This window comes from Monoraphidium neglectum (genome assembly GCF_000611645.1).
Source record: "Monoraphidium neglectum strain SAG 48.87 unplaced genomic scaffold scaffold01253, whole genome shotgun sequence".
In the NCBI taxonomy this organism is placed as follows: Eukaryota; Viridiplantae; Chlorophyta; class Chlorophyceae; order Sphaeropleales; family Selenastraceae; genus Monoraphidium; species Monoraphidium neglectum.
In genome coordinates this window covers 6,516-16,153 of record NW_014012375.1, presented here as the reverse complement: position 1 = coordinate 16,153, position 9,638 = coordinate 6,516, and the positions used below count along the sequence as shown (strand labels likewise).

Here is a 9,638-nt window from a genome sequence, read left to right as displayed (position 1 = left end):
GCTGTACATAGGGGTAGGGCGGCTGCTGATGGGGCGAACGGAGCTGTTCAGGGTGCAGCAGGGCGTGGCGGTCAAGATGGTCAAACGCGTGTACGACGTGCCGTCTGTGCCAGGTGCGGGCGGCGTGGGCGGCGGGCGCAGGGGGACTCTCTGTGGTGGCGGGCCTGCTGGACCAGGACGTGCGCGACTGCTTGGGATAAGGCGCAGATGCGGCTGCGAGCCGGGCTGTGTGACACAACCACCCTGCTGCCCAGCAACCACTCTCCTCGGCAGCCTGCTTGCTTTCACGCTAGTGTGCTCCGCAAAACAGATTTCCAGCCACACGACGGGCCACTGCAACACTGCCGGGCCCTCCCCCAAACACGCCCACCCCCAACAGGCCACCTTCGCGGCAGCTTCATGCTCCAGAACCTCCCCAGCCTCGCCGCCGCCCTCGCGCTGAGCCCGGCCCCCGGCAGCCGCGTCATCGACATGTGCGCAGCGCCCGGCGGCAAGAGCACGCTGCTCGCGCAGCTGATGCGCAACCAAGGGGAGGTCGTCGCCGCCGACCGCTCGCACAGCAAGGTGCCCTCGCGTGCTGGCGGGGTCGCTGCCGGCCCAAGCTAGAGCCTGCTGCTGCAGGCACGCGCTGCCCGCTCTGCATCTGCATGCCCTGCCCGAGCCTTGCCGTCCGCCTGTGTCGGGGGCCGCGGCGGGGCACGCCCTGTTGCCTGCCAGCCCCGCTCCTGGCGCCCCGCAATGACCGGCTGCGCGCGCCCGCGCGGCCCACTGAAATTCGAATTCGACAGGTGGATGACATAAAGGCGCTCGCGGACGAGCTGGGCTGCACCTGCATCACGGCGATAAAGATGGACTCCACCCGCTCGGTGCTGCCGCCGCGGCTCTGCGGCGGCGGCGGCCCCGCTGCGACTGCGGCCGGTGCAGTGGAGGAAGTTCCTGTGATGCCACTGGCGGAGGACCAGCAGGAGCAGCAGCAGCAGCAACAGCAGCGGCAGCCGGCCCGCAGCGAACACGCGCCCCTGGCGCCGCCGGCGCCCGCCCTCGCGGGCGGCCCGAGCGCCAGGGCGCTGCAGCGGGTGCAGCGGCGCGCGGCGAGCATGCGGGCGCGCGGCATCGAGCCCCCAGAGTCGGAGCTGCGGCTGGTCGGCCTGGGGCCGAGGGCGTGCCCGGGGTTCCCGCCAGAGAGCTTTGACTACGTGCTGCTGGACGCCCCATGCTCGGGCCTTGGGCTGCGGCCGAGGCTGCTGACGCAGGTGAGAGGCGGGCGGGGGCGGGGCCATGGGCGCGGGCGCACGCGCCGCAACGCCGGCCGCTTGGGGTCCCGCCCGCCTCGCGGTGGCGGCAGCGGGCTGCCGACGCACCGCGCGTGCCACGGCCTCCCCGGCGCCTGAAATGTCAACCGTTCCACGCGGCCGTCGCGGCCGTCATCCCGCCGCGCAGGTGACGCTCCCGGAGCTGCGCAGCGCCGCTTACTACCAGCGGCGGCTGATGGACCGCGCCGTGCAGCTGCTGAGGCCGGGCGGCGTGATGGTCTACTCCACATGCACCATCAACCCGGGTGAGCGCGGCAGCCCTCTGAACCAGTGGGTTGCTTGCTGTCGTTGAGGTGTGGCGGATCGGACTCGTTGTGTCGCCACGCGTCGGCTGCCCCAGACGGCTGGATGCGACAGCCCCATCTTGACCATGCGGATCTCTAGTGCGCGGCGCCGCCCGCTGGCACGGCCGCGGCAGGACGCCTGGCTGGCGCGCCCGGTCAAACATGGTTCCGGAGCGGTCAAACCTGCTCTTGCAATGGTCAACCGTCGAACGCAGGCGAGAACGAGGCCAACGTGAGGTACCTCCTTGACAGCCACCCCTGCATGCAGCTCGCTGCGCCGCCCGTGCGGCTCGGCGGGCCGGGGCTGGCGCGGCCCGCCGACGCAGCCGGCCTGCGCGCGGCGGTCGTGCGCTGCTGCGAGGAGCGGGAGGCGCGGCAGCGGCAGGAGCAGCAGCGAGCGGCCGGCGGGCTTGGGACGGCCGGCGGCGGCGGGGGCGCCTCTGGTCTTCGGGATGAGGCCGGGCCAGGCGGTGCAGACGGAGGCGCATGGAGCAGAGAAGCAGCAGCAGGAGCAGCAGCAGCAGCAGGAGCAGGAGAGGCAGCACCCACGCCAGGGCCATCAGCCGCGGCAGCAGCCGCAGCGGCGGCAGGGCCGCGGCCGGGCCGCCCCCATTCCAAGGACGGGCGGCAGCGCAGCGCGACAGCATCGGACCAGGCGGCGGCCGCGCCGGCGGCGGCGGGCGCGGGGGCGGAGGTCCCTTACACAACAAAGGCTGATGTGGGGCCGGACGAGGCTTGGCTGTCTGAGGACGAGGCTGAGCTGGTGCAGCGCTTCGACCCCGCGGCGCCGCTCGACACGATAGGGTTCTTCGCCGCGCGGTTCGTGAAGCGCGCGGGCCCGCTTTGACTGCGCCGCGGTGCCTCCTCTGGCTGTTGCGCTTGAAAGTGTTGGGCTGCATCCTTGTCGACCCTTGCGGGCTTGGCGTCTCTGCGGCTGCCTCGGCTATGTAATCGCTGCGACCAACCATTGCTGGTTTACAGCAATTAACTGCCCGTTGGACTTCAAATAAAACCAGCTATCGCGTGCAGGTAAAAAAATAATAGAATGCAATCAAATCAAGGAGAGCCACCAGCTGTTGCATGATTGCTGACTGGGGCACCCATTCATCAGCTGCCCGCCAGCTGCAACATGGCCGCCTTTTCAGACAGCGTCACCTGCAGCTGCACGTCCTTCTGCTGCTCTTTGGGCACAAGCACTGTCCCAAGACTCTTCTCCATCGGCGCTGCCGCCCCTGCCGCCGCTGCGCCGTTCCCGCCGCCGCCTTTCTGCGCCGCCGCGGTGCCGTTGGGCGTGGCGCCGCCGCCGTTGCCGCTGGTGGAGGTCGCGCCGCTGGCGCCTGCGTGGCTGATGATCTCGCAGGCGTTGCCGAGGATGAGGTTGCCCTGTTTGTCGAGGCACTGGAAGTCGCCCACGATCACGCGGCCATCTATCAAGATAACCTTTCGCATGGTGGGTAGGGTTGTGTGTTGTGGGTGGTGGGTTCAAAAGGTGGATGTGCGCTGTGGGGCGACAGGCAGCTGCTTGATGGGTGGGCGAACCAGCTGCATGGCGCGCCCTTCTGAGCGCTGCTGCGAGTGAGGGCGGGCCCAGGTGCATCGTGAGCGATGCCGATGCAGCAGCGGAGCAGCGTTCGCATGGCGACGACCAGCGGGACGTGTGCGCGTGACCAGTCATGCCTCACGTGAGGGCTTTGCCGCATTGCATGTGTATAGATTATAGCTCACCTTGAACCGCCGGTGCAGCAGCTGGGAGGCCTTCGCCACAGCGGGCTTGTCTTTTGTGGCCGCCATCCTCGCTGGCTAACTGGGCACACACACAGTGTAATTCGGCTCTTTAATCTAAATGATACTGATGCACGCCGCGCGTCAAAGTGCCATAGACAGATGGGACGCGGTCTGACAACTCCAGTTGCACGTGCAAGGGGCCTGTATGTGAGCAGATCTATCTTTTCAATGTGATAGGTTGCCAGATCCGACCCGCATTCGTCAAAGAAGGTGGCTGGTCCAAGTGCGGGTCAAACACTGCCGCGTGGAAAAGGAGCAGGTTCAAGCCAACAAAAGGATGCTGAGGGTTTACGAGAATGTTCCAGTCATTGGAACGAATCACATAAACGCAATCAAACCTGCATAGCTTTGTGCAAAGGCTGGCTTCAGCAGTGAGGCTCTATATCGAATAAGCGAATTGGTACCTTACATAAGTGTGGTGTTCGCATAGCGTTTCCTATGCGATCAGGAGGGCGCTGCACGCACCGCCGCATGAACGCCACCTGCTGCGTCTCTGCCCTGGCACTCCTGCGACACCCCACGCAAGCAGCTGGATGGCGGACGCGTCCCTCCGGCCCCACGCGCCGCCCCGCCGCGACCTCATGAGCCGCGACGGCGGCGGCGCCAGCACAGCGGCCGCCGCGGCCGCGGCCGCGCGCGCCGCAGAGGCGGCAGACCTGGGAGCGCTCCAGCGAGAGCAGCTGGCGGCGGGCCGATACGCTGAGGCCGCGCGCACCGAGAAGCGCCTGGGAGAGCTAAAAATGGCTGCGGAGCAGCAGGCGCTCGAGGTGCAAGGAGGCAATGCGGCTTAGAATTTGAGGCCGAGGGTGAAGCTCCTGCTGTGGGACTATGGGTTGATCGGTTACTCTGTTCGAGCCGGCGACGGCGAGGTGCTCTGCGTGCCACCAACAGCGATGAGAGCGCCTCGCTCGTTGGTGCAACATCGCTATGATGGCGTAGCAGCCGGCAAGACCGGGCCCTAGGCAGGTCAGCCAAAAAGATGGACTCAAATACCGGCGCGAGCTCCATCCGCCATCCCACGAAGCCGCGTGCCCCGAACTCCAAACCCCCCTCCTCACCCCCCCTCCACACACACACAAATATACAAACCCCTCCCAGGAGCTGCGCCTGCGCCAGGCCTCTGAGCTGTCGTCCCTGCGTCAGCAGTTCCAGGAGGAGGGCGCCGCGTTCGCCTCCGCATGGGACGCGGAGATGCGCCAGTTGGCGTCCGCCGCGGCGGCGGCGGAGCAGGCCCAGATGGAGCGGTGCCTAAATGATCTGGCCGAGGTCAAGGTGAGGGCGGAGTGAGCACAGGCGTCGGTTGATCACTTGCCGGGGGCCGCAGCGGCTGTACAGGTAGTTGGGCTTTTGACATGACAGTGCTGTCTGTGTTGTGTGTTTGGCTGGCCGGCGGCGGACAGCTGCTCGGCGCCCGTGCACAACCGACACCAGCACTCCTTCGCGCTGTTGCAGGCTGCGCCTACCACCACGCCGCGCGCCACGTTCCGCGCGTCGCCGGCGCTGCTGAACCTGCGGCGCGTCCAGGCGGCGCTCGTGCAGCAGCGGCAGTTCCTCAAAGCGCAGCAGGTGCGCAGCATACCGGGCACGCATTTTCAAGTACCGTGTAACGAAAGCACACGAGTCATGGCCGCCCAGAGCATGGCCAAGCTTTGCCTGCCGCAATGACTGCCGACAGTCCGCGTCTCTGCAGCGGCGTGAGCGTCCGATCACACTGCCCCGTTCACAGGTCCAGCAGCAGGCCGACGAGATGCAGGCTGCAGAGATGGGCGCGCAGGCGGCCGCGGCGGACGCGCGGCATCGGGTGGACGAGGCCAAGCTGGCGGCGCGGCAGGCGAAGGAGCAGGTGGGCAGGCGCCGCGCGCGGCGAGCGGCGCAGGCGCGGGCGTGGGCGCCGCGCAGCTGCGGCTGCAGCGCAGGTACGTTACAAGCGACAGCAAGTCGCTGCCGTTCTGTGACGCGCCAGCCTGCTAGCTTTTAGAGCCCCGCCCCCCGCGCGTGTCGCCGACATTCAAGGGCCCACTCCCAGCCGCACGTGTGCCGCGCGGCAGGCGGCGCTTCCTCTGTGCCGCTTGGAAGACGATGTGAGGCATGGAAGCCTGCCAGCAGCCTCATTATTTGCAGGCGCTCAAATAGGTCTAATTATTACCATGGCTGCAGGAGGCCCTGGCTCTCAGGCTGACGATGGCTGAGAGCGAGGCCAAGCTGCGGCGGCAGGACGAGATGCAAAGGATGACGCGGCGGCAGCAGGTGCGCGCACAGGGCGGCTGCGCATGCAGCGGTGCGTAGTGGCACACAGGCAGACCCTGGTGCACACAAGCAGTGGGCTCGTCGTTGGTAGTACCTTTCGTTGGCAGTCCAGCCTGAGGCACTGCCAATCCAGAGTCCAGCCTTCGCCATGATCGGGTCGTTTTGACCTGTGCTTTTGGCAGCGCCCTGGTGGGCGCAAACATTAGCGCGCGCGCACGCGCATGTGAAGGCACCGGTCGCTGCCTCCATTGGCGCCACCTGGGCGGGCAGGACACCACCTGCTGCAACCCGTACAACCTTGTTGTCACCGTCTTCAATTATGCTGCGGCTCGTTCCCTCAGCCTCCCCTCACACGCCCGCCCTTGTTCCGGCCTGCCCGCCCGCGTCCGCGCGGGCCCACCAACTGGACAGGCACTGTGGCAGGCGACCGAGCGCAGCCATGCCCGCGAGCGCCTGCAGCTCGAGTCAGCCCTGCGGGGCACCCTGGGCATAAAGCGGCCCACAAACCTGCTGGCCCTTCCCTCTATTGGTACCTCCATCGCCGCCACCACGCTGCTGAGCAGCCCGAAGACCGTCGCGGCCGCGCCCCAGCTGCAATGGGATGCGCCGCTGCCGCAGCAGCAGCTGCAGCAGCTGCAGCAGCTGCAGCAGCAGCAGCCGGGGCGCGCCACGACGCCGGTTGGCGGGAGCCCTGCGGCGGGCGGGTCCGTGAGTCGCAGCGGCGGTACGCTGGCCGCGACACAGCCACAGAAGGGCGCAGGCGCCGGCGGCCGAGGCCGCGGAACAGCGTCACTTGCCGCCCCGCGCGCCAGCGGCACGCACCGCCTGGCAGCGCCCGGAGCCGCGACCGGCCATTGGGCCCTCAGCAGCACCGCCGCCGCGCCCGCGACAGAGGATCTCGCCGACTCGTTCTTCGGCGGGACTGTGTCGCGCGGCGCAAGCGGCATCACCATGGCGCAAGAGGCTGGCGCGCCCCCATGGCCTCCGCTGGTCGGCGCCGCAGCCGGCGAGCCAGGCACCAGCCGCGGCGACAACAGTGATGGCCGGCCCGGTGGCCTTTCGCAGCATGCGGGGCCGGTGCACCTCGGCCGCCCAGTGACAAGGCAGGCGCCGGCCGGCCGCAGCGGCTCCGGGGGCCCCGCGCAGCCGCTGTCTGGGGTAGATGGCGGCAGCAGCAGCGGCAGCTCTCGAGACAATGGTGTGACGAGGTTGCCCTCTGATGGCGGGGGGGAGCAGGCATCAACCCTGACGGCCGCCTCAGAGCACGCCCAGCAGCACTGCAACGTCGATGTGCGGCAGGTGGAGGGGCAGCAGCTTCCGCCCGACTTCATGCCCTGGCGGGGGGCGGTGTCTGTGTTCAACACTCTAGAGCCGGAGCCGCTGCTACAGGCGCTGTGCCTGGAGGGGTCACACGCGGCCGGCGAGGGGGAGGCGGGGGACGAGGGGGAGGCGGGGCCGGCGGAGGGGCTGCAGCAAGGGCTGGGCGGGGAGGAGCGCCAGGGGCAGCAGCATGAGCAGGAGGAGGACTGGCAGGAGCGGTGGCAGCAGGACAGATAGCGGCTGGCGACAGGGGGGGAGATGACGGCAGGGGAGGGCAGCTGCAGGACAGTGCAGATTCGGCGCAAGAGGAGCAGGTGGGGCCGCCAGACTGCGACGCGCGTGGCCGGGTGCTGGCAGGGGTACCAGGCACCTGCACGCGCTCACGATGTTTGTGGGCCATACGTGACAGCATTGCGACTTTGCTGGTTTGATTTGCAGCTCATGTAAATGTCCTTGAATGCAGGCGGTTGCGGACGGCAGTTGCCTGGACTTCAGTCGGACTGTAATAAAGCAGCCTGGTCAATCGCAGAACTGTCCACAGGTCAAAAGGCCGAAATGCAAGCGATCAAAAGCATACGGTGTTCGTAAGCCCAGAAATGCAGATGGAATCACATGTGTATGTCCGTGGTGGAGCAGCAGCAGCTGGGCATGGTCGTGCCCTGTTGAGCAACGTGCAGTACTGGGGGCGCGTGACTCGGTGACTCCCAAAGGCCTGGCCGCTGCGGTTCATTGACTTGTCGGCCACATGCCATTGGGGCTTCGACGTATACTTCAAGCATCGTCACTATCGCTTCGCACATCACATTCGCGCAGCAGGCCTCATTCTCTCGTGCAGCAGCAGCAAGCAGCAGCGGGACGCAGCAATGGCCGAAGAGCAGGAGCTGGACCTGAGCAACGTAAGAGCAGAGGGAAATAATGATGGCCAGTACCAGTTGGATGTCACGCTGGATGCGTTCGGAGTGCCGGCGCCCAGATCGAGTGTCGGCTAGCGGAGATGGGGCCTCATCCCGTGTCATTCCATGCTTCTTATCGCAGTCCGACGTGGTGACCAAGTACAAGGCGGCAGCTGAGATCTGCAACAGTGAGCGCCGTCTTGCTGCCTTCAGTCTGCATGTTTTGCGGCCTTTTATGGCGGAGTGATCGCAGCTTGACTCATGCTTCCGAACGCGACGCGCAGAGGCCATCTCGGCGGCGGTGGAGGCCAGCAAGGATGGCGCCAAGGTTGTCGATGTCTGCCGCATCGGCGACGATGTGATCACCAAGTGCGGCCCCGCTCCGTGCATGCGGCCGCGCGACGCCAGTTGAATCACAAATACACTGCCTAGCACAACAATGTGGCGCAGCTCGCGCAATGCTGGCCAGGCTGCGCGCAGCAGGCTGGGGGGCAACATTGCAGATGGCCAGGTCAGACACGCACATTGCGACCCAATCAACGTCAAATCCATTCAAATGCACTGTTTTCCAGGGAGGTCCAGAACATCTTCAAGGGCAAGAAGTTTGAGAAGGGCATCGCTTTCCCAACCTGCGTTTCGGTCAACAGGTGTGTGGCGCGGTCCACACGTTTGACCGCCGCTGACCGCACGTGATCGCGCCGCAGAACAGTCGCGTCACCGCAGGGGCCCAGCCCGCCGCCCTGCACCGAGCCGGCGAAGAGGCGGGCGCCGCTTGCGTTCAGGCTGGCGCGCCTGCGGCAGGGGCTAGCGGGCCGCCCTGGCAAGGGCCGCAGCAGCGCCTGCAGCAACTCGCAGCTGCGTTGATCGGAAGGCAGACGCCAGCTGGTGCACAGCACACACCCTCTCCTGCTGGCATCCATCCGATGGCACTGCAAGGCGTCAGAGTGACGCGAGTCATCAGGATTGAATGAATACGGCGTTACCAACGGCAGCGCGCCGGCGGCCGCCAATCGCCGGCAGCCCGCCATGTCAGCACGCTGGTCCCCACCCGCGGCCGCTGACCCCTCCCCCTCACCTGCAGTGTTGTCGGCCACTTCTCACCGGCCACGGACGACACCACGACCATCAAGGATGGAGACCTCGTAAAGATGTGAGGGCACGGCAGATCTGGGGTCCAATGAGATTTTTTGTTGGGGGGTTGACCAGATTGAGGATCAAGTCGCGCTTTGACCAAAGCGAGATTCTAGCTGCCGAGCACGCGACCCCACGTCGACCGCCGCGGAAGCTTGGTCTGGCAGTGGCTTGAGGTGCCAGGTGCCTCGGCAGTGATGTACAGGTCTGCCCGCCATGCGCATGGCAGCACAGACTCCCACCCCAACCCCGTCCACCACCTATGTCCATCGCCCCTCGTCGCTCCCACCCCGCCGCGCCGCCCCTCTGGCCTCGCCGCCCCCCCTCTCACACCCCTCAAAACCGCCCGTGCCGCGTCGTTCCCGCTTCATCCGCGCGTGCGCAGCGACCTCGGCTGCCACATCGATGGCTGGATTGCCACCCAGGCCACCACTATCCAGGTTGCGGCCGGCGGCGTGGCGACGCCCATCACCGGCCGCGCGGCGGACGTCGTCGCGGCGGCGCGGACGGCGTTCGATGTGGCGATCCGGTTGATCAAGCCGGGCAAGAAGGTGGGCGGGGGCCGGGGCGCCGGCGGGGTTGCATGGCGGGATGGTGTTGGTGGGTGGTTCGGAGCAAGTTGAGACATCTGAAGCTGTGAGAACGTGTGTGAAAACTGGCGGGGG

General features: G+C 67.0%; 4 protein-coding genes across 4 annotated transcripts in view; 3 read left to right on the top strand and 1 right to left on the bottom strand.

The window, feature by feature from the left end:
- Window positions 1-28: 28 nt before the first annotated feature.
- MNEG_7201 (Putative methyltransferase NSUN6) lies at window positions 29-2,444 on the top strand (the record flags this gene model as incomplete). The annotated part of the gene is made up of 5 exons (XM_014044330.1): window positions 29-113; window positions 380-564; window positions 789-1,253; window positions 1,441-1,558; window positions 1,813-2,444. The coding sequence occupies 5 exons, from the start codon at window positions 29-31 to the stop codon at window positions 2,442-2,444; spliced, it is 1,485 nt and encodes a 494-aa protein (XP_013899784.1).
- A 260-nt stretch (window positions 2,445-2,704) lies between these two features.
- Window positions 2,705-3,046, bottom strand: MNEG_7200 (hypothetical protein; the record flags this gene model as incomplete). The annotated part of the gene is made up of 1 exon (XM_014044329.1): window positions 2,705-3,046. One exon carries the CDS (start codon window positions 3,044-3,046, stop codon window positions 2,705-2,707), a length of 342 nt encoding a protein of 113 aa, XP_013899783.1.
- Window positions 3,047-3,915: 869 nt separating this feature from the next.
- MNEG_7199 (hypothetical protein) lies at window positions 3,916-7,186 on the top strand (the record flags this gene model as incomplete). Its single annotated transcript, XM_014044328.1, has 6 exons — window positions 3,916-4,149; window positions 4,481-4,654; window positions 4,835-4,948; window positions 5,109-5,225; window positions 5,540-5,629; window positions 6,041-7,186. 6 exons carry the CDS (start codon window positions 3,916-3,918, stop codon window positions 7,184-7,186), a joined length of 1,875 nt encoding a protein of 624 aa, XP_013899782.1.
- Window positions 7,187-7,812: 626 nt separating this feature from the next.
- Window positions 7,813-9,638, top strand: part of MNEG_7198 (hypothetical protein) — a gene marked incomplete at both ends in the record, with an annotated part of 5,816 nt that continues 3,990 nt past the window's right edge. The window contains 6 exons of the mRNA XM_014044327.1: window positions 7,813-7,845; window positions 7,985-8,030; window positions 8,127-8,211; window positions 8,415-8,489; window positions 8,924-8,992; window positions 9,359-9,524. Of these exons, the coding sequence (XP_013899781.1) occupies window positions 7,813-7,845; window positions 7,985-8,030; window positions 8,127-8,211; window positions 8,415-8,489; window positions 8,924-8,992; window positions 9,359-9,524 (474 nt within the window). The remainder of the gene's footprint in view (window positions 7,846-7,984; window positions 8,031-8,126; window positions 8,212-8,414; window positions 8,490-8,923; window positions 8,993-9,358; window positions 9,525-9,638) is intronic.